This window comes from Leucopleurus acutus (assembly GCF_964270905.1).
Source record: "Leucopleurus acutus genome assembly, chromosome: 2".
Classification (NCBI taxonomy): domain Eukaryota; kingdom Metazoa; phylum Chordata; class Mammalia; order Artiodactyla; family Delphinidae; genus Leucopleurus; species Leucopleurus acutus.
Window position 1 is genome coordinate 148,408,320 of NC_139143.1, and position 24,461 is coordinate 148,432,780.

At 38.2% G+C, this 24,461-nt stretch overlaps 1 protein-coding gene across 3 annotated transcripts in view; it reads left to right on the plus strand.

Annotated features, from left to right (window-relative positions):
* The window catches only part of IFT25 (intraflagellar transport 25), a 35,700-nt gene extending 16,131 nt beyond the window's left edge, over positions 1–19,569 (plus strand). For 2 of the 3 annotated variants that reach the window (XM_082832504.1, XM_082832503.1), the window contains exons 3-6: positions 11,099–11,205; positions 12,828–12,896; positions 15,086–15,129; positions 17,218–17,418. In XM_082832504.1, the coding sequence (XP_082688630.1) occupies positions 11,099–11,205; positions 12,828–12,896; positions 15,086–15,129; positions 17,218–17,331 (334 nt within the window). In that variant the 3' untranslated portion in view covers positions 17,332–17,418. Of the gene's footprint in view, positions 1–11,098; positions 11,206–12,827; positions 12,897–15,085; positions 15,130–17,217; positions 17,419–19,433 lie in introns of those variants that run through there. The other variant, XM_082832505.1, reaches the window with a different exon arrangement.
* Positions 19,570–24,461: the final 4,892 nt, after the last annotated feature.

Sequence of the window (24,461 nt, forward strand, 5' to 3'; positions counted from 1 at the left end):
TTTTAACTATTGAAGGCAGAGCCAATTGTAACATAGATCTCGTGGCTCTTTGTGTTCTATTGTGAGGTCCATGTATCTGTATAAAATTCTAGCAATTGGACCTGTTCCTTTAAGCCCAGTTCTTACCTCCTCTCTGACTGACATCTGTCCCTTTCCCTCAGGTAGGATAGTTTCCCTTTTTGGTGGGCTCCAGTAGAATTTGATATATATACCTCTATTATCTTATTTATTCCTTTATTATATAATTATTTATTTTTAATGTATGTCTCCCCTCTCAACTGGAAATTTCTAGAAGTCAGAGACTATGACTTCATCTTTGACTCCACAGTGTCTTAAAATATTTGTGGAGTAGCTTGTGAATTAGACCATCGAAGATTAGTCATATATACACTCAAACATGTACACATATACATACATACATACATGTATGCATCTGTTAATATATATTTGCATAGGGCTTTATAGTTTTATAGATGTTATGTCATTTGACCCTCAAAGTAAGCTTGGGGAGTAATAAGCCAAAAAAAAAGTATTTTCACCCTCATTATAAAGATGATGAAAAAAATGATTAGAGGTAAAATGACTTACTCAAAATCATACAGAGAAGCAAGTGTCAGAATCAAAACTAACACTCATGTCTTCTAACTCCCAGTTTCTAAAACTTAAGGTTTGAATAAAAAACTTAATATATGTGCCTCTTAATCCTTCTTAGTTTTTTATTTCCTGAAATTCAGGTAATAGTTATTTATCTCACTCTGCCTTAGAGTAGAGATATAAATGTGGGAAGTGCTATGAGGATCACAGACCTATAGAGATGTACCTTAAATCATTTGCCAGAAATAGAGATCTTTCCAAAAATACTCCTTGTCTTTGATTGGAGATAAATCAAATTTTCAAGGCAAGATCAATTTACCTTACACCCTTTTGGTGACCTTTCTTTCAAGGGAATATGTTTATAGATCATTAAAATTGGCTGTTATATGTAACATAATACTTTAGACTTTATCAGTCCATACTAATGAATAAGTACATAATATTTTTTAGATTAGACCAAAACCCTTAATACGGAAAACTATATGGAGTAAAGTAGTTACTGACCCGATAAACTGAACAGAGCACATCAGAGACTTTTAATTCATATGCATTTCCAACAAACACAATTAGATTTTATATAGTAGATAGTAAAATTTATTCTTTGCTCATAAGTTGATTTATCTAAATGGAAATAACAGTAGAATTATTTGGAGAAAACAGTGCTATAAATTTGCCCCTAATGGATAGTGCTCCCAATTCTCAATTTCCTCAGAAATAGAGTTTTAAAAAGTGATTATATTTCTACTTCCTCTTGACTCTACTTTTGACCCCTGGTATTTAACATGTCAATGAAAAAGGAGAAAAATTTTACACAAAAAAAAATGAGTTAGAAAAAGTAGAAGAGAGAGAGAATTGGTTCCTTTGGCATAATGTAAAAGAATGAGAGATTTACAGTTAAAATTCCTGGGTAAGTGAACTATGTGTGTTACTTTGGGCTAAGAATATATGTGTTATTCTTTGAGCCTCAGTTTCCTGGTCTGAAAAGTAGGGATAATACCACCTTCCCTGACTACCTCAGAGTTGTGAAAAAATTACATGACTTTTTTTTATTATCACATGAGATGATAGATGTTGAACAGTGAATGGCTATAAGGCCTTGTTTTAAAGGAAACTACTATTTTGATGACTTCATTTTACTTAATTATAGGAATTCAGTTATTTTAAAATCCAAGTGCATCTCTATATATCTTTATGTTATTACTTTGATCATGTTCATTAAAAGCACCCAAGAAAAAACATAGGGCAAGTAAAAATTGTTTACTTTATTTAAATAAATAAAATTTTAAACCATATAAATATAAATAAAAAGAAATTGCGAAATAGTAAGCATAGTATAAAAAAATCAAGAATTGTGAGTTAGAGACCTGGATTCTGTTTTTTTCTTTTTTGTAACACCTTTATTGACATATTATTCTCATACCATAAAATTCAACCATTTAAGATATACAATTCAGTGGCTTCTAGCATATCCAGAGTTATGCAGCCATTTGCACAATCCATTTCAGCACCCCAAAAAGAAACCTCACACACTTTCATTGTCATCCCCTATCCCCATGAGCCCTAGACAACCACAGATCTACTTTCTGTCCCTACAGATTTGCTTATCCAGACATTCATATCAATAGAATAATACATATGTTGTCTTTGGACTGCCTTCCTTCACTTACATGTTTTCAAGGCTCATCCATGTTGTAGTATGTATCAGTGCTCCATTCATTTTTATTGCCAAATAATTCCATTGTATGTATATGGCAAATTTTATTTACCCATTCATCAATTGATGGATATCGGAATTGTTTCTACTTTTTGGCTGAATTTTCCCCAGTTTTATTAAAGAATACCAACTCACAGATCCAAGGAACTCAGCAAACCCCAAGCAGGATGAATAACAGACCATATCATAGCCAAACTGCTGAAAAACAAAGATAGAGAAACAAATTTTTAAACAACTGGAGCAAAAAAATACATTACATACAGCGGTACAGTGGTACCAGTGACAGCCAACTTTGCATCACAAGCAATGGAATTCAGGTGACAATGGAATCATATCTTTAAAATGCTGGAGAAAAAAGAGAAACAAACAAACCTGTCAACCCAGAATTCTGTGTCTAGTTAAAATATCACTAAAAAATATAGGATATAAGAAAGACTTTTCACTTACCACAAACAGACTTGCATCACAGGAAATGCTAAAGAAAGTTCTGCAGGTTGAAATGATAAAATACTAGATAGAAATTCAAACATTCAGGAAGAAAGTAAGTGCATTGGAAATGGTAAATATTTCAGTAAATATAAAAGACTATCTTTTCTTTTAATAATTTTTTTAAAATTTTTTGTGGTATGCGGGCCTCTCACCGCTGCAGCCTCTCCCATCGCGGAGCACAGGCTCTGGACGCGCAGGCCCAGCGGCCACGGCTCACGGGCCCAGCCGCTCCGTGGCACGTGGGATCCTCCCGTACCGGGGCACGAACCCGCGCCCCCTGCATCAGCAGGCGGACTCTCAACCACTGCACCACCAGAGAAGCCCTCTTTTAATAATTTTGAAAGACAGCTAACCACTTAATGGGAAGAAACATTTTGTATTGTGGGATTTATTATATATGTGTGTATAAAATATATTAAAACAATGGCACAAAAGTGGAATTCAGTGCAAATTGACTGTCATGAGGTTTGATAACCTTGAGAGCAGCCACTAAAAATAAGAGGTATAGTTAAATAACTAATAAAGGAATTAAGCAGCATTAAAACTTTTGTTGATTCACTCAAAATTGGATAGGAAAGGAGGGAATTCCCTGGTGGTCCAGTGGGTAAGACCCCACGCTCCCAATACAGGGGGCCTGGGTTCGATCCCTGGTTGGGGAACTAGATCCCGCATGTGTGCTGCAACTAAGAGTTCACATGCTGCAACAAAGAATTCTGCATGCCGCACCTAAGAAGTCTGCATACTTCAACTATAAGCCCACGTGCTGCAACTAAGAGCCGGCGCAGCCAAAATAAATAAATAAATATATGTATATTTTAAAGTAGGTAGGAAAGAAGAAATGGTACAAGAAAAAATAGATGGGAGGGACAAATAAAAATGAATAGCAAGACTTAAACCCAACCATATCAATAATTATATTAAATGCCAGTGTTCTAAACACTTCAATTAAATGGCAGAGAGGGTTATACTGGGTAAAAGTGAAAGACCCAAGTATATGGTGTCTGCAAGAGATGTACTTTAAATATAAAGTCATGAATAGTTTGAAAATAAAAGGATGAAAAAGATTCACCCTATCAATAGTAAGCATGAGAAGGTGGCTGTGGCTATAGTCATATCAGACAAAGTAAAATATAAGATAAGGAGTATTTCCAGATATAAAGGGGACATTTTATAATGTTAAAATATCAATTCCTCAAGAAGAAATAACAATCTAAATGTACATTGACCTCATAATCGTTATTAAAAGTACATAAAGCAAAAACTGACAGATGGGAACTTCCCTGGTAGTCCAGTAGCTAAGACTCCACGCTCCCAGTTCAGGGGGCCTGGGTTTTATCCCTCGTCAGGGAACTAGATCCCACATGCTGCAACTGAGTGTTCACATGCCACAACTAAAGATCCCACATGCCACAACTAAGATCCCGCATGCCGCAACTAAAGATCCCGCATGCCACAACTAAAGATTCCACATGCCACAACTAAAGATTCTGCATGCCACAACTAAAGATTCAGCATGCCACAACTAAAAGATCCCGCATGCCACAACTAAGGATCCTGCATGCCGCAACAAAGACCTGGCACAGCCAAATAAATAAATAAATAAATATTCTGACTTCCCTGGTGGCACAGTGGTTAAGAATCCACCTGCCAACACAGGGGACATGGGTTCGATCCCTGGTCAGGAAAATCCCACATGCCGCAGAGCTACTGAGCCCCCGTGCCACCACTACTGAGCCCACACACCGCAACTACTGAAGCCTGTGTGCCCTAGAGACCATGCGCCACAAGTACTGAGCCCACGTGCTGCAACTGCTGAAGCCCACGCGCCTAGAGCTGATGCGGAGCAACAAGAGAAGCCACTGCAATGAGAAGCCCACGCACCACAATGAAGAGTAGACCCGGCTCGCCGCAACTAGAGAAAGCCCACACGCAGCAACAAAGACACAACACAGCCAAAAAAAAAAAAAAAAAGAATGTTTTAAAACCAATAATTAGGGCTTCCCTGGTGGCGCAGTGGTTGGGGGTCCACCTGCCGATGCAGGGGACGCTGGTTCATGTCCCAGTCTGGCAGGATCCCACATGCCGCGGAGCGGCTAGGCCCATGAGCCATGGCCGCTGAGCCTGCGCATCTGGAGCCTGTGCTGTACAACAGGAGAGGCCACAACAATGAGAGACCCGCGTACCACAAACAAAACAAAAACAAAAAAACAAAAAACAATAATTAAATTTCTCCCTTAGGAAGCTAGATAACAAAGAACAAATTTTACCAAAAGAAAGTAGAGGACAATAAATGACAAAGGTAAGAGCAGAAATCAATGAAATAGAAAATAGACAGTTAGAAAAAATTATCAAAGCCAAAAGTTGACTATGTGAAAAGGTTTATAAAAGTTATAAACCTCTAGCAAGACTGACTAAAATAAAAAGAGAAAATGCAAGTTACTAGTACCAGAAATGAAAGAAGCAATATCACTACAGATTCTAAAACAATAGTAAGTCAGTATCAAGAACAGATTTAGGCTAATCAATTTGACAATATAGATGAAATGGACAGATTCCTTGAAAAACTCAACCTATAAAAATGACACAAGATGAAATTTAATAATTTGAATAGTTTATATCAATTATAGAAATTATGTAAAATATTTATAGAGAAAAAATAGTACCAGTCTTTTAGAAACCCTTTCAAAAATAGAGGAGAAACATTTCCCAGATTGTTTTATGAGAACAGCATAACCCTGATACCAAAGCCTGACAAAGACTTTACAAGAAAGGACAATTAAAGAACAGTATCCTTTGTAAACATAGACCCAAAAAACCTTATAAATTGAATTCAGCTAATGGAGTTTATCATAAGAATGCAAGATTGGCATATTTACCACATTATCACAGGAATACAGATTGAGTGTAATTTACCATATTGCCAGAACAAGGGAGAAAAAATATATGATCATTCCAAAAAATCATTTGACAAAATTCAGCATCCATTCATGATAACAACTCTCAAAAAATTAAAAAGAGAAGGGAATTTTCTGTTTGATAAAGGCATCTACTAAAAATTTTCAGCTTAATGATGAAATAATAAATGCTTTCCCAATAGAGCAAATGAGTATATATAACAAAACAGAAACAGACTCACAGATATAGAAAACAAACTCGTGGATATCAGTGGGGAGAGGGAAATGGGGAGGGGCAAGATAGGGGTATGAGATTAAGAGATACAAACTACTACATACAAAATAGATAAGCAACAAAGATATATTGTACAGCAGCGGTCCCCAGCCTTTTTGGCACTAGGGACCAGTTTTGTGAAAGACAATTTTTCCACGGACCAGGGGGTGGGGGTGGGGTGGTTCAGGCAGTAACACAAGCGATGGGGAGTGGCAGGTGAAGCTCCACTCACTTGACCACTGCTCACCTCCTGCTGGGCGGCCTGGTTCCTAAAAGGCTGCAAACCAGTACTGGTCCGTGGTCCAGGGGTTGGGGACCCCTGTTGTACAACACAGGGAAATATAACCATTATTTTGTAATAACCTTAAATGGAGTATAATCTATAAAAATAGTGAATCACTGTGCTGTACACCTGAAACTAATATAATATTGTAAATCAACTATGTTCGGGTAAAAAAAAATGCTTCCCCTCCAGTATTGGAAACAAATCAAGGATGTTTGTTCTCACCATTTCTATTCAGTATTGTCCTAGAGGTCTTAAACAATGCAATAAGGCAAGAAAAGACATAGAAGTCATCAAGATTGGAAAGAGAGCAAAATTATCTTTGTTCAGTATAGTATGATATCACTTACGCGTGGAATCTAAAAGACACAACAAACTAATGAATATAACAAAAAATGAAGCAGAGTTACAGATCTAGGGAACAAACTAGTGTTTACCAGTGGGGAGAGGAGAGGGGGAAACTATTGGGTGTAAGATAGGCTCAAGGATGTATTGTACAACATGGGGAATATAGCCAATATTTTGTAATAACTGTAAATGCAAAGTAACCTTTAAAATTATATAAAATTTAAAAAAAATTTTTTTAAGAAAATTAGTAGACATAATGAGGATAATGATCAAAATGCACCCTTGTGGTATTTCCCCAAAGAGCCTTCCCCTTCCAGATGGCAACAAGGAAAAATAAGCTTTGGAATGAGTCCTCTTTACATATCTTGTAACCAAGTAGCCTTTTGAACTATTCATAATATTTATTTGAGTTTCAGTTTCTCCAGGGGTGTGTGTGTGTGTGTGTGTGTGTGTGTGTGTGTGCGTGTGTGTGTGTGTGTGTGTATATGTATAAAGCAAGAGCTATTGGCCACTAAAAAAATATTGCCTTTGTTCGCAGATTATGTGAATCTACATAACCCTAAGGAATCTGCAAAAAACTGCTAGAGCTAATAAGTAAATTTAGCGAGGTCAATACACAAAAATCAATTGTATTACTATATACTAGTAGGAAGCATTTAGAAAATGAAATTTTAAAAAATTCCAATTACATTAGCATTTAAGACGTGAAATAGTTAAAAATAAATTTAATAAGACATGCAAGACCTTTACACTCAAAACGTTGCTGAGAGAAATGAAAGAACTAAGTAAATGAAAAGATATACTATATTCGTGATTGGAAAACTCAATATTGTTACAGTGGCTGTTTCTCCCTTAAATGACCTATAGATTCAGTAAATCTCGATAGACTTTTACATAGAAATTAACAAGTTGATTCTGAAATGTGTATGGAAATGCAAACTAATCTTGTCAGACTAATTTTGAAAAGAAGAAATCTTAAATTATCTGATTTCAAGATTTAAAATAAATACACAGTAATCAAAACAACATGGCATTTTTGTAAAGATAGATCTATATAGATCAGTGGAACAGACTAGAGAGCCCAGAAATAGACCCACACATATAAAGTCAATTACTTTTTGACAAAAGGCTAAGGATACAGAAACAGATCAATGGAATAAAATGGAGGGGCAGAAGTACATACACCCACAGACAGTTCATTAATTTTAGGAAAAGACACTTAGATGATTCAATAGGAAAAGGAAAGTCTTTTTCTTTTTTTTTTTGGCAGCATTGGGTCTCCACTGCTGTGTGCAGGCTTTCTCTAGCCGTGGTGAGCAGGGGCTACTCTTCATTGTGGTACACTGTCTTTGCATTGTGGTGGCTTCTCATTGTGGAACACGGACTTTAGGTGCACGGGCTTCAGTAGTTGCAGCACACGGGCTCAGTAGTTATGGCATGTGGGCTCTAGGGCGCACGGGCTTTAATAGTTGTGGTGCACAGGCTCAGTAGTTGGGCTTAGTTGCTCCACGGCATGTGGGATCTTCCTGGACCAGGGATCAAACCCGTGGCCCCTGCATTGGCAGTCAGATTCTTAACCGCTGCGCCACCAGGGAAGTCCAAGGAAAGTCTTTTTAACGTGGTGCTGGAATGACTGAATAAACATGTGGATTAAAAAAAACCCTCAACCCCTACCTCATACTAAACACAAAAATTAATTCAATATGGATAATAGAACTCAATTCAAAGCTAAAATAATTTTCTAAAAGAAAATACAAGAAAGTACTTTTGTGACAATGAAGTAGGCAAAGGTTTCTTAATAAAGACACAGGGCTTCCCTGATGGTGCAGTGGTTAAGAATCCTCCTGCCAATGCAGGGGACATGGGTTCGAGCCCTGGTCCGGGAAGATCCCACATGCCGTGGAGCAACTAAGCCCGTGCACCACAACTGCTGAGCCTGCACTCTAGAGCCCGCGAGCCACAACTACTGAAGCCTGCACACCTAGAGCCCATGATCGCAACAAGAGAAGCCACCGCAGTGAGAAGCCCGCGCACTGCAACGAAGAGAGTAGCCCCCACTCACCGCATCTAGAGGAAGACCACGCACAGCAATGAAGACCCAACGCAGCCAAAAATAAAGAGAGGGAGGGAGGAAGGAAGGAAGGCAGGCACAAAAATTACTAAGCATAAAAGAAAAGAGTAATAAAACTGGAATTCACCAAAAATAAAACTAATACTCATTGAAAGACACAATTAAGGGCTTCCCTGGTGGCGCAGTGGTTGAGAGTCCACCTACCGATGCGGGGGACGCGGGTTTGTGCCCCGGTCCGGGAGGATCCCACATGCCGCGGAGCGGCGGGGCCCGTGGGCCATAGCCGCTGAGGCTGTGCGTCCGGAGCGTGTGCTCCGCAAGCAACGGGAGAGGCCACAACAGTGAGAGGCCCACGTACCGCAAAAAAAAAAAAAAAAAATTTTTTTAATAAATTTATTATTTATTTTTGGCTGTGTTGCATCTTCATTGCTGTGCGGGCTTTCTCTAGTTGTGGCGAGCGGGGGTTACTCTTCGATGCAGTGCACGGGCTTCTCCATGCGGTGGGTTCTCTTGTTGTGGAGCATGGGCTCTAGGTGCATGGGCTTCAGTAGTTGTGGCGCATGGGCTCAGTAATTGTGGTTCGTGGGCTCTAGAGCACAGGCTCAGCAGTTGTGGCACACAGGCTTAGTTGCTGTGTTGCATGTGGATCTTTCTGGGCAAGGGCTCGAACCCATGTTCCCTGCATTGGCAGTCAGATTCTTAACCACTGCACCACCAGGGAAGTCCAAAAGAGCTTTTTTAAAAATGAGAAAATACTTAACAGACACTTCACGAAAGAAAATATATGAATGACCAAAAACACATGAAAAAGGGCTTAGAATAATTTGTCATCAGGGAAATGCAAATTAATAACATAGTCAGATACCATTTCACATCCACTAGAATGGCTAAAAAGCCTGACAACAGCAAATGTTGTCAAGGATGTGGAGCAACTAGAACTCCGTCACATTTCTGTTAGGAATGGAAAATGGCACAACCACTTTGGAAGTCTGACATCATCTTATAAAATTAAACATACCTTTACCTTATGACTCAGCAATTTCACTCCTAGTAATTATCCAAGAGAAATGAAAACATATCCACAAAAACACCTGTACAAGAATGTTTATAGAAGTTTTACTCACAATAGTAAAAAATTTGAAGCAATTCAAATATTCAACAAAAATATCAAACAAGAAATGAATAAACAAACTATAGCATAGTCTATGGTGATAGGAATCAGAGCAGTGGTTGCATAAGGGAGGTTGTTTGGAGGGAAGAGAAGGGAAGTTTCTAGAGTGATGGAACTGTTCTTTATCTTGATTAGGGTATTGGTTACCTTGCGATATTGGTTACATAAGCATATACATTTATCAAAACTTTGAGTTGCACTTAAGAGAAATTCCACTGTAGGTAAATTTCACCTCCAAAAGAGAAAGAAAAACCTTATATAATTAAAATAGAAGTGATTATTTCTGTAGTCAATACTATATATGTGTGTGTGTGTCTAGGTATATATGTAATTTTACATAGTATATGACCAACATTGAGTGCATGTTTTAATTTTTTTCAACAAACATCTGTTGTGTATCTACTGTGGGTCAGCCATTGTGATAGTTGCTGGGGATATAAAGGTGACTAAGAGGAAGTGGCTGGACTTATAGAGGGTGTAGCTGGAGCAATAAAAACACAAGAGAAAAGTGCTAATGTAAAAATGGATGCTGTGTGTGAGGTGAGTGCAAAGGAGGGAGAAAGTTATTGTGATTTGTTGGGGTTGGAGAGATGTGACCAAAAAGTGAATAAACTTTTGCACGGGAAGAAGGGCTTTTTAGGTCAAGAGAACCTCATGAACTAAGGCACAGAGGCATGAGCCTACATGACGTGTTTGCAGAATTTTAATTGGTCCAACGTGACTACAATAATGGGAGATGATATCACGATGGGGGACAATATACTTAATGATGGGACCAGATTGTACAGGGTCATAAAATGCCATACTAAGGAGTTTAGATTCATAGGCAGTAAAGGGTCACTGCTTTTAGGCAAGAGTGACATCAATTCCATTTTTTAAAAAATGTATCTGGTAGTAGTAAAGAATTATTAAAGTTGGGGAGAGATTAGAGGCAGAATGAACAGTTAGAAAGGGGTTGTGGGACTTCCCTGGTGGTCCAGTGGTTAAGACTCTGTGCTCCCAACGCAGGAGGCCCAGGTTCGATCCCTGGTCAGGGAACTAGATCCCGCATGCCACAAGTAAAGATCCCATGTGCCACAACTAAGACCCGGTGCAGCCAAATAAATAAATAAATATTAAAAAAAAAAAAAAAGAAAGAAAGGGGTTGCAAGAATCCGGTGGTCGTTTATTTTTTTAAATAGTTATTCACTAGAATTTTGTGATTAAACATTTCTAAACATTTGACTATTTTTTTCTCTTTTTCTTTAAAATTAACAATAGAAATCCAGAAACATTTTGGACCACCACAGGAATGTTTCCCCAAGAGTTCATTATTTGTTTTCACAAACATGTAAGGATTGAAAGGCTTTTAATCCAGAGTTACTTTGGTAAGCATGATATTTTCATTTCACTTCATTTCATTAATTTTCATCATCTTTCAGTTTTTTCATAGGCAGAAGGCACATATGTAAACTTTTGGCAAAACACTGATTTTTTTTTACCGCATGGAATCCAGTTTTCTTGCTGGGGTTGATGGGTGGGGAGTATGGGTTAACTGCCTTGAGCACAGTTAGCCTCTCTGAAACTGCAAATTTGAAACCCTTCCAAAGCACATAATAATTTCCATGCAATTTACTACGTGAAAGCCTTTGGCAAAAGACCGTGTTATGAATATAAGAAGCCAGCTTGCCAGAACACTAGGTTTCTTGACATCTTTATTCCAGATTCTTTTGGCTAGGGGTTCTCTGTCAAATTCTTTCTGACAATCTGATAATCCTGATTATTTGTATTTGATAATTTTGATTCTTTTATTAATAATGGCATTTTCTGAGGGATTCAGGAAGACTATCTCCCACTGGAACATCATCCTAATCCTGTCTTATGTTTATTTAAGGATAAAGTATGTCAGACAAAATCATGGCAGGAAACAGGATATACCCCAGATGACTCAAATGAAGAGACATTATTGATGGGACTACTTACAGAATTATGGCCTGGGTTAAGGGAACAACTAGGGATGGTGAGACACCCAGAAAGTGGCTACAGCAGTAAGCCATTATCTCCCCTGGGCCAAAGGAAGGAAATAGTATTGCTGGAGCCCAGTGAGTGCTGGAGCCCATGCATAAGAGCCTGCCCAACAGGAGCTGTAACCAATGAACGGACATAACAACTGTCAGACACAGCACTGAAATGGGAAGGGCGCGGAGAAAATACAACCTGATGTCACTTCCCCACTGCTCTTCAGTTTCCTTCCAGTGCCTCCAGTTGGCCAAATCCAACCAGTAGTCAGTGGGCAAGTGAGTCCAGGTGATGCAGTCCCCAGGGGTCCTCCCCACAGGGCACAGAACACAGAAGGGGAAGAATGGATTTGGGGTGAAGGGAACTGATTTAGGGGTAAAGGAAAAAAACAGTGCAGAAGGAAGATGACTGCATTTTCTCTTCTGTCATTAATTGCGAAGGCTCTGGAGTCAGACCTAAAGTCTGCATTCCAGTTCTAGCACTTACTAGCTCTATATCATTGAACACTTCACCTGGCTTCTCTAAGTTGCCTGATTTCTTTAAGCCTGTTTCCTCATCAATAAAGTAAGTTAATAATACCTTTCTCCTAAGATTGAAGTCAAGAGTCAATGAATATGTCTGACTCATAGTAGTTTCTCCATAAAGTTTTATGATCAAGACCACTAATGGTATTATTTACCAGTGTACAAAAAAACAAAAACACAAAACAAAAATCTAGATAATTCCAAATGCAGAAAGGCCCTACTAGCTTTGTGTTGTATGCTTGCAAACACTTGTGAGATTACAGTTACACAGTCTGCATTTTACTGTAGGGACTTACGGAAAAACGGAGTGAGTGAGTGATTTTCAGAACATGTTGTTCCTGATCCCAGTACTTTGTGCAGTCCCACCAATGCCTGACGGTCTCAGACAAAGGAAAAAAGGAATACAGGGACAGCAACATAGAATTAGATAGATATTAACACTTTATTTTGTTTCTTTACAATGTCAGTACGGACCTTGAGGATTGAAAAGAGCATTTCTAAAGAGCCAGTTGATTTTGAGCAGTGGATTGAAAGAGGTATGTGCTGTTTCACCAACATTGTTCTGATCATGAAGAAGTAGAGAATTGTCCTTTACTCTGTATTTCCAACTGGGCTGCATTTTGGTGAAAAAAGATGACTTGAATGATACTTGTGACATACATATATATATATTTAAAAGGACCCTAGGTACCTTCTCCCCTATAAAGCTAGTGACCAGTCTTTCCTCCCACAAACCACCCCCAAGAGGTGACTAGGAACATTGAATGTTGAGGCTCAGGACTCAAGGAGACGAGGCATAGTAAAGAGAGTGAGTGAGACACGGAGTAGAAAACAAGGGATTTAAGTGGAAGCGTACATATTGAGTGGTGGGAACTCCAGCCTCCTTCCTGTGCTCTGCTCAGCAACCAGGAATATAGCCCCAGCCAGGAGATTGGAGGATTCATCTTTGGAGAAACTGAATGGTCCCAGAAGATCTATGGATACTGACACAGGCTAGCTCATTCCTGGTCACCCTGTCAAAGTCCAGTAGTCAACGAGTCTGGCTCATGCACGTTTTTCAAATGATCTATTCATGAGTAACAGAAGCCAAAAATCACCAGACATATGATGAAGGCCTTAAAACCTCAATATAATCAAGCCTTTAGCTCTAATTCCAATCTATAGGAAAAGGGAATAGAGAACAAATTAAATGAAACCACGAGGAGGCAATATGAGAAAATGAGGGACATTTACAGGACAACTGACCTGCTCTCTTCAGTAAGTCAATGGTGTGGGAAAAAAATGTGTGTGGGAGAGAAAGCAGTTCAAGATTAAAAGAGACTTAATTCTGATTTGAATAAACCAACTATAAAAAGACAGTTAGGGGGACAATGGGGAAATTTGAATGTGGACTGGATATTAAAGCATTGTTTATTGTAATATGATAATGGCATTGTAGTTATATAAGAAAATATTCTTATTTAGAGATAGATAACCAAATATATAAAGGTGAAATGTAATTATGTCTTAGACTTTCTTTAAAATACTTTAGCAAAAAAAATTAGATAAATCAAGTATGGTGAAATTTTAGTAATTGCAAATTCAAGATTATGGGTATATATAGGAGTTATATCCTGTCTTTTTTATATATGTTTGAGATTTTCCAATTTTTCATAATTAAAAAAAATGAAGCAAATGAAAGAAGAGGTTATTATTAACTTCTAGTAGAGGAGGAGTTGTCTAAGAAAGAAAATGTGTCACAATTTATTACTTATTTCAGCAGTAAATAATGTTTAGATAGATAATAGTATAACCATCAAGTATTGATTTCAAAATTGAGAGGATGGCAGGAGGGAAAATTTGCAGGAGGAGGAGGAAGAGGATGTTGGTCCAAGAGACATAAATTTTACCTACCATAATATAAAGTCAGTAAAAAATTGATAAATCAAGAAAAGGAGTATAAAACATAATTCCAGGAAAAACAGCTTAAAGTGTTGAAAACATTTGCCTTTAGGGAGCAGGACTGGAGGAAAAGGGGTCAAGCAGGGAATTACTATTTTTCATTACTTCAGAGAAAGGTTAGGAAACAGAAAGTCATACATAATCTTACTTCCCAGAAACTTCCCTTTTTGTACTACATGCCTTTTAAAATTATGTACACTATTTTGATACAAACAAAATTAATTTCTAAATAATGTTGACATTATTACATCAATTAAATATTTCATGTTTCCTAAAGAATGTTTGATGTGATTAACTCATGACCAAATAAGATAATCTGTCCTAAAATTACACAATTAAAGGTTTTCTAAAGCTGGACACCAGAAAAGATCAATTCATGGGTGGCATAACTCAGCATCATAGTGAAAATTCATTGTGAGAAACTGAGCCCTAGTCTGTACCCATGAGAATGGTAAGATGGCTCCTTTCAGGCCTGCAATTACTCTTAGTAACTTGATCCTTAAAAAGGACTTTCACATTTTATCAATTCTTCACTTTATATTCCTTTACTGTAATTTACATTTACTTTTATTTATACTCACTAGAGATATTTTATAGCTCATAGTTTATCTTTCATACCTTTTATATCAAATATCTCTATTTTTATATCGAATTTTAACCCCCAAACACTGGTAAATCTGGTCTGACTATAGTTTACCAGATATCGTGTGTTGCTGAATATAAATTTCAATATGTCCTCATGCATTTTGAGCCCTACCTCAATTCTGTTGAATTTGTGTTTTAGATCTGGTACATACAGAGGGGCAGCTTCAAAATGAAGAAATTATGGTAAGTAAATATACTTTGAAGAGATAAACATTATCTTTAGCCAGCACAGCATATTTAAATTTTACACCTAACTCCATAGTCATAAAGTTAATAAATACCCTCATAATATTATAGGTTCTGTGTCTCATCAACCAATAGAGATGGTTATTCTCAATAATATATGACAGCATAATAATAATATGACAGCAAGGATAGAACAGAATTCACTTGTTTTTGTTTTATTTTGTTTATTCATTTATTTTGAAGTATGTACTTGCTTTCCTTTCACTTGATTCTGTAGGCCTTATAGAATAGGAATCAAAAAAGGTTGAGATGCCAAAATCGGATGTTAATTTAAGTATGAAAGGACAAGGGAGATTCAGATAAGGGAACTGGAGCATAGGATCAGCAACAAATAAGCCAAAGAGAGATGAGGTGAAAAGAGAACCAGCAGTTTCCAACAACATTCCATTGGGCTTTGCTTGTCAAGTGGAATGAATGCCCATTGATGAGGAAGCTGCTGCCTCATCAGGAGTTTCTCTGTTCCTGCTAGTTTGTCAGGCCCTGGTTTTAGACAAACACAAAAAGCCAAACAACTGTGAATATGTGTTTTTTAGGTAGTAGTGTTTATTTAACTAAGGTGTCTCTAAATAAGGGTTAAAGAGGTACCTTGTCCTTTAGGTTTCCTTCTTCACAACTTACTGGCAGCTGCTATGAAATCGGTGTTTCAAATGATTCTCTAGGAGTTTTTGAATCCTGTTAATTATCTTCTCTACCACCTAAGTGTGCCCAATGACTGGGGAGGCCAGTGGGGACCAGAAAAGTGATTAATTAGACTGAATTTTATCTTCCTGTTTTTCTCCATCTTTATTAATGGGTTATGGTTAGTAAGCCTCTGCTGAGTATTTTGTTTCAGGACTCACTGTGGATCAGGGAGGTTGCAGCATCATAGAGCATTTGGAGAAAAGTAAGGGGGAATGGAAGGCTGTAAATCATCCAAAGTTTAGTACCCTCTCACAACAGCTTTTACTATACTTATTTTCTTCTAGTTGTTAACCAAATGCATTACATAGTTATAATAGTATGTATGAAAAAATTTGTATCTTTTAAAAATTTAATATTGTATCAAAAGCTTCATAATTATAATTTTAAAATTAAATGTATGCAGATGATGTTAACTGATTTCCTTTTTCCTCTCTCTGTCATTATAACCAATACTACAGGGCACATCTTATGCCTTTTCCTGCTACCACAATGTTCACCTTTTTAATTATTTTCTAAAATTAAATTTCAAGGAATGGAATTACTGGGTCCATGGGTATAGACATATTTATAGCTTCTTATATATACTGCCAAATTGCTTTTCGGAGACTTTTTTTACATTTTTATATAAATGTAAAAGTATAATAATATTCAGGGTAGTGTATTCTGAGGCGTCATCCAACAAATGAAATCTCTTATTATGAAAAATACTTCAGAAAAACACTTTAAAAAAATTAATCAGGGCTTCCCTGGTGGCATATGGTTAAGATCCGCCTGCCAGTGCAGGGGACACAGGTTCGAGCCCTGGTCCAGGAAGATCCCACATGCCACGGAGCAGCTAAGCCCGTGTGCCACAATTATTGAGCCTGCACTCTAGAGCCTGTGAGCCACAACTACTGAGCCCTTGTGCCACAACTACTGAAGCCCGTGTGCCTAGAGCCCGTGTTCCGCAACAAGAGAAACCACAGCAATGAGAAGCCTGCACACCGCAACAAAGAGTAGCCCCCACTCGCCGCAACTAGAGAAAGCCCGTGTGCAGCAACAAAGACCCAATGCAGCCAAAAATAAATAAATAAAATAAATTACTTTAAAAAAATTAATCAGAATTGTACAGTGCAATTTTTAGCTCCACCTGCTATTCTTCCTCAAACCAAGGCTGATATTTGGCTGCTACATATCAGAATAACTGTACTGTTACATGTGGCTGGCTTCTCTTCTGAACATTATATCTTATAAATCATTATATATTTAGAATATTATTCTTGCATCAAACACTTTCTTCTGCTAACTGCTTGTTTAACAGTTAACTAGAATTCTAAATCATCTATATTGATTTTTCCCCTACAGGTACATGATGGCCACGCCACTTACTTGAGATTCATTATTGTATCAGCCTTTGATCATTTTGCATCTGTGCATAGTGTTTCTGCAGAGGGAATAGCAGTCTCAAATCTTTCTTAATAATTATAACAAAATACTCTTGCACTATTTTTTAACAATATATTTATTTAAACATGAAGTTGTTATTATTAAAGGTATTTGTATCAATATGTTTCAGTTTTTATTTATTTTCTCTTCAACATTTTGTAGGAATTTGGTTCATCAGACAGCAGTGACGGCCACCGTGTAGGTCATAAGAAAGCTTTTGCTTCGGTATACAGCTTAATCAAGGACATGACTATACATGAAAACAACTGATAATACATTGTGTCCCCACAGTATCTAACATAGTACCCTTCAGATATCAGTGCATTAATTTTTAAATTTATTGATTGATTGATGCAAAGGGCTAAGGGAGCAATATGGAAAATAAACAATGTACGAGTTCAAAAAAGAGAAAGTATTTATGGAATGGTTTCTTTGAGGTCATGGAACTTGAACTGGGCCCTGTAGGACAAATAATTTTATTTTTTTCTCTTTATTTTATTTTGTTTTGATTTCAAGACCTCAGAGAAGAGTTAGGAAACATATAATCTTACTTCCCAGAGACAACCATTATTGATATTATTTGATTTTCTTTATATTTTGGGAAGGAAAGGAACAGGATAGGACAGATTCGGGTGAGGATATAAGACTTCTCTGAACATATTATACAACTTGAATTTGAAAACATAAATAAATAATATAGCCAAAAGTTAAAGAGCAATTCCAAAATGTTGAAAACAACAGAAATGCGTGAACCTAACTCTGTTACAATTGATAAACCCACAGGGAAAAAAAAATGGCATTAGAATATAGTATTTTATCTATGCAGTCTATGTTAGTCTCTTTTTTTTTTTTTTTTTTTTTTTGGCTGTGTTGGGTCCTCGTTTCTGTGCGAGGGCGTTCTCTAGTTGCGGCAAGTGGGGGCCCCTCTTAATCGCGGTGCGCGGGTATGTTAGTTTCTTATAGCTGCTGTAATAAAGTACCACAAACTTGGTAGCTTAAAACAATAGAAATCTATTCTCTCAGTTCTGGAGGCTAGAAGTTGGAAATCAAGGTATTGGCAGGGTTTGTTCCTATCAGAGTTCTGAGGGAGAATGTGTTCCATGCCTTTCTTTTAGCTTCTGGTGTTTCTGGCAATCCTTGGCATTCCGTGACTTGTGGCACCATAGCCCCAGTCTCTGCCTCCATCGTCATATGGCATTCTTTCTGTGTTTCTCCACATCATCTTCCCTCAATGCATAGTCTGTGTCTTCTCCTCTTCTTATAAGGACACTGTCATATTGAATGAAAGGTGCACCCTACTCCAGTATTATCTCATCTTAACTAATTACATCTGCAATGATCCTGTTTCCAAGTAAGGTTGCATTCACAGGTACCAGGGGTTAAGATTTCATCATATCTTTTGGGAGATGCAGTTCAAGCCACAACACAGTCTTAGTGAAATATATATGTGATAGTTAATTTTATGTATCATATTGACTGGGTCACAGTGCCCAGATATTTGTTCAGACATTATTCTGGATGTTTCTGTGTAGGTATCTTTTAGATGACAGTAACATTGGTGGACATTGAGTAAAGCAGACTGCCCTCCATAATGTGGGTGAGCCTTATCCATCAGTTGAAGACCTTAGTAGAACAAAGACTGACCTCCCCTGGGCAAGAAAGAATTCTGCCAGCAGATGGGCCTTCAGACTTGTATTGCAACATCAGCTCTTCCCTGGGTCACTGACCAACCCTACAAATTTTGGATTTGCCAGCTTTCTCGTTATCACATGATACTTTCTTACCAGTCTCAGCATTCTAAAAAAGTAGCAAAAGAGGGACAGCCACAAAGTGCCAACACTTTGAGTCTCTGCTTGTATCATATTTGCTATTGTCCTGTTTCCCAAATCATGTTATATGGCCAAGCCCAGAGTCAGAACAAGAGGGGTCTACCCAAGGGAATGGATATAAGGAGGTTTGACTAAATTGGGAGTGGGGAGGAAGTGGTAGCCACTACTGCTAGAATCTACTACAATTAAACATGGTGCCTCCTGATATGATGCAATATGAAGCATATAGACCAACCTATGAAGTGCTCTTGCCAAAATTACTGAGCCTGAATCAAATCAAGTTCTAGAGTTATCTTTCACTTTCAGGAAGTTCAAGAGAAACAGGAACAAGTAAAATGACACCACAAGGAAGCAAATAGACTTGTAGCCATTAATGCAGCTCAGTGAAATGCCCAGATCTGTGCCTTCTCTGCCCATGGTAAGATATACTTCCTGGCCTTCTTTGCGTAGGGCCATGAGACCAATTCTGGCCAATGAGATGAAGGGTAGTTGAATTCCAGGCTGAGCATTTAATTGCCTTCAAGAGACCCTTCAAAGCTCTTTTCTCTCTCCCACAATGACTAGCAATGTTATTCTCCACAGTAACTACTTCATCATTCTAGGTCTGGGGGTGAGACTGATGATAACAGGTAGCAGAGGTCCCAGTCAATCTGAGGTACACATAGAAGGAGAAATAAAGCTTCATTGTTTTTTTTGTTTTGTGTGTGTGTGTGTGTTTTGGCCATGTGCGGGATCTTAGTTCCCCAACCAGGGATCAAACCTGGGCCCCCTGCAGTGCAAGTGCAGAGTCCTAATCACTGGACCACTGGGGAATTCCCAAGTCACTGATACTTTGGAGCTGCTTGTTACCCCAGCATAACCTGGCCTATCCTGGCTGATACACAGACAAATCTAGAATATGGCTTATCCTACAGGACAAGTGACCTGGTTTCTTCAACAAGTCAGTGGCATGAAAGATGCTAATTAATTAAGGAAGGGGATCCACTCTAGATTCAGAGAGATGTAAGAGCCCCAGAAAGCACATGCTATGTGTGGATTTTATTTGGATGCTGGTTTGAGCAAACCAACCGAAAAAAAGACATTTTAAAGATAATTGGGGAAATCTGCTTATGGACTGGGTTTTATTGTTCATTTCGCTAGGTGTGATACTGGCATTAAGCTTATCTAAGAAAAGGCCCATATTTTTCAGAGATGCATTTAGAAGTATGTAGGGTAAAATAACATGGTATTTGGGATTTGCTTTAAAATACTTGAACATATTTTTTTAAAGGAAAAAGTGTTCGTTGAAGTAAATATAACAATAAAGTGTTGGACCCAGGTTATGGATATATGGGGCTTCATTGTACTAGTCTTTCTACTTTAATGTATGCTTGAAATTCTTCATAATAGACAAATAACAATAAATACTACTACAGAGGATATCTCTGTGCATAAATCTTTGCCTACCCCTCAGATGATTTTTTTTTTTTTTTTTTTTTTGGCCATGCTGCGGCATGTGGGATCTTAGTTCCCCAACCAGGGATCGAACCCATGCCCCCTGCAATGGAAGCACAGAGCCTTAACCACTGAACCACCAGGGAAGTGCCGCCGATGATTTTTTTAGAAGAGATTCCCAGAAGGGAATTAGACAAAGTTAGGAACAGTTTTAAGGCTTTTGATACTTTCTGACAATTTGCTTAACAAGATTTGTTGCACAAATTTACTTACTCTCAGAAATGTAAGTTTTAAATAAATGGAGGAGAGTAGAAAAGATACTTCAAGAGTAACGTTGGTGCCATCAAAGATATGAAGGTGAGTACTCTCATAAAACATATTTAGGGAGTGATGAATACATACGTCTGACTAGGGCAAAGGAGAAGACTAAAACCAGACATTGCAGCCAGATCAGAAAGAGCCTTTAATGCTTTCAGATATTTTCCCATAACGCTGGAGCCATTTAAGGTTTTTGAAAAGGAAGGTGACTTAGAGCAATTGTGTTCATGTTCAATAAAATCAAACACTGAGGATTTTCCTTTCGCCAGCTTCCTAAACTGGAATGTCAGTAATTCTTTGTTTAAGAAACACTGTGTTAATTTGTATGGAAACACAAAAGACCCTGAATAGCCAAAGCAATCTTGAGAAAGAAAAACGGTGCTGGAGGAATCAGGCTCCCGGACTTCAGACTATACTACAAAGCTACAGTAATCAAGACAGTATGGTACTGGCACAAAAAAGAAATATAGATCAATGAAACAGGATAGAAAGCCCAGAGATAAATCCACGCACATATGGTCACCTTATCTTTGATAAAGGAGGCAAGAATATACAGTGGGGAAAAGACAGCCTCTTCAATAAGTGGTGCTGGGAAAACTGGACAGCTACAGGTAAAAGAATGAAATTAGAGCACTCTTGAACACCATACACAAAAATAAACTCAAAATGGATTAAAGACCTAAATATAAGGCCAGACACTATAAAACTCTTAGAGGAAAACATAGGCAGAACACTCTATGACATAAGTCACAGCAAGATCCTTTTTGACCCACCTCCTAGAGAAATGGAAATAAAAACAAAAATAAACAAATGGGACCTAATGAAACTTAAAAGCTATTGCACAGTAAAGGAAAACATAAACAAGACGAAAAGACAACCCTCAGAATGGGAGAAAATACTTGCAAACGAAACAATTGACAAAGGATTAATCTCCAAAATAAACAAGAAGCTCATGCAGCTCAATATCAAAAAAACAAACAACCCAATCCAAAAATGGGCAGAAGACCTAAATAGACATTTCTCCAAGGAAGATATCCAGATTGCCAACAAACACATGAAAGAATGCTCAACATCACTAATCATTAGAGAAATGCAGATCAAAACTACAATGAGGCATCACCTCACACCAGTCAGAATGGCCATATCAAAAAATCTACAAACAATAAATGCTGGAGAGGGTGTGGAGAAACGGGAACCCTCTTGTACTGTTGGTGGGAATGTAAATTGATACAGCCACTATGGAGAACAGTATGGAGCTTCCTTAGAAAACTAAACATAGAACTACCATATGACCCAGCAATCCCACTACTGGGCATATACCCTGAGAAAACCACAATTCAGAAAGAGTCATGTACCACAATGTTCATTGCAGCTCTATTTACAATAGCCAGGACATGGAAGCAATCTAAGTGTCCATCGACAGATGAATGGATAAAGAAGATGTGGCACATATATACAATGGAATATTAGTCAGCCATAAAAAGAAACAAAATTGAGTGATTTGTAGTGAGGTGGATGGACCTAGAGTCTGTCATATAGAGTGAAGTAAGTGAAGTCAGAAAGAGAAAAACAAATACCGTATGCTAACACATACATATGGAATCTAAAAAACAATAAAGTTATGAAGAACCTAGGGGTAGGACAGGAATAAAGATGCAGACATGGAGAATGGACTTGACGACACGGGGAGGGGGAAGGGCAAGCTGGGACGAAGTGAGAGAGTGGCATGGACTTATATACACTACCAAATGTAAAATAGATAGCTAGTGGGAAGCAACCACATAGCACAGGGAGATCAGCTCAGTGCTCTGTGACCACCTGGAGGGGTGAGATAGGGAGGGTGGGAGGGAGACCCAAAAGGGAGGAGATATGGGGATTATATGTATATATATGTGTGTGTGTGTGTGTGTGTGTGTGTGTGTGTGTGTGTGTGTATAGCTGATTCACTTTGTTATAAAGCAGAAACTAACACACCATTGTAAAGCAATTATACTCCAATAAAGATGTTAAAAAAATAACAACAAAAAAAAAGAAATACTGTGTTAGACTGTGTTAGGCTTACAGATTGCTGGAAGGGATTTCCAGAGGTTATCTGATTGATCTCTTTGGCACAAGCCTAGTAAATTATCTTTCTTTTTCTGTGTCTCTCTCTTCTGTGAATGCAGAGAAGAAGTTCTCAGTGCAGTGCTTGTAATACCACATTATGATATTTGAAAACAGCATCCTTTCACCTTCGTTTTCCTAGGCTTTAAAAACTCATTTTCACTTGATAAAACCACTCAAGTCTCAAGCAATAGATACAATAATATGTGGCTTTACCTTTTGTTTTTCACTGCTGAACCCATCATCTTTTTAAAGTCTCATTTGTCCCCAGTTGGCTTGCTTCTATCCCCCTCATTTGGCCTTGTCTCCACCTGCCCACCAACTCCTGACTGCAATTCAGACCTTTGTGGGGTTTTTTTTAATTTATTTTTTTGGCTGCGTCAGGTCTTAGTTGCGGCATGCGGGATCATTGTTGCGGCACACAGGCTTCTCTCTAGTTGTGGCATGTGGGTTTTCTCTCTCTAGTTGTGGCGCACGGGCTCCAGAGCTAGTGGGCTCTGTAGTTTGAGGCGTGGGGCTCTCTGGCTGAGGCGCCTGAGCTCAGTAATTGTGGTGCACGGGCTTAGTTGCCCCACAGCATGTAGGATCTTATTTCCCTGACCAGGGATCGAACCTGCTTCCCCTGCTTTGGAAGGCGGATTCTTTACCACTGGACCACCAGCGAACTCCTGATTCAGACCTTTGAGTTTGCTGTTTCCTCTGCCTTAGGTATCTATACAGCTAGCTTCCTCATTTATTTCAGATCCTTACTCAAAATCTTCTTCTCAGTGAGGCCTTCCTCACAAATTACGGAGCCTCCCTACCCTCACCACCAGACTCCCACCCCCAACCCTGCCCCCTGCCCATGGGTTTAGGCAGCTGAGGTAGCCAGCCTGTGTCCTGTGCTTCAAGCGTTCTTGTACCTTATTCCTCTTTTCTCACTACTTCTAAAATTCAACTTAGATTCTTTTTCCTTTAATGATATCCCAAGCATACTATGAAAGAGGGCAGTGCAGCCTCCTTTCAAGCGTGAATATCTTGGGTTGGGGGCTCAACTGAATGAATTGCCCTTGGCTTCCATACCCTTTTAGGGACAGCCCTGCTCATCACTATCTATTTTGTCTTACTTATCCTGTATATCATGTTTATTGTCTCTCTGCTTCACTAGAATGTAAGTTCCACAGGGCAGGGAGTTTTGTTGCTTTTGATCATGACTGTATCCTCAGGACGTAGAAAAGTGCCTGGCACATAGCAGATTTTCAATAAATATTTGTCAACTAAATGAACATTGTTCATTTATTTGCATGTCTATATCTCTTTATACTTTAAAATCCTTGAGGAATTTTTAATAAAGCTAGCTAATAATATATACATGTTTGGATCACTTACTGTGGGCCAGTGCCTGTCACAATGCCTTGCATAAAGTTAAACAACCAATCAGTATTTATTTAAAGGATTGGATAAAAAAGTAAAAATCTAATAACTTTTTAACCATGTACT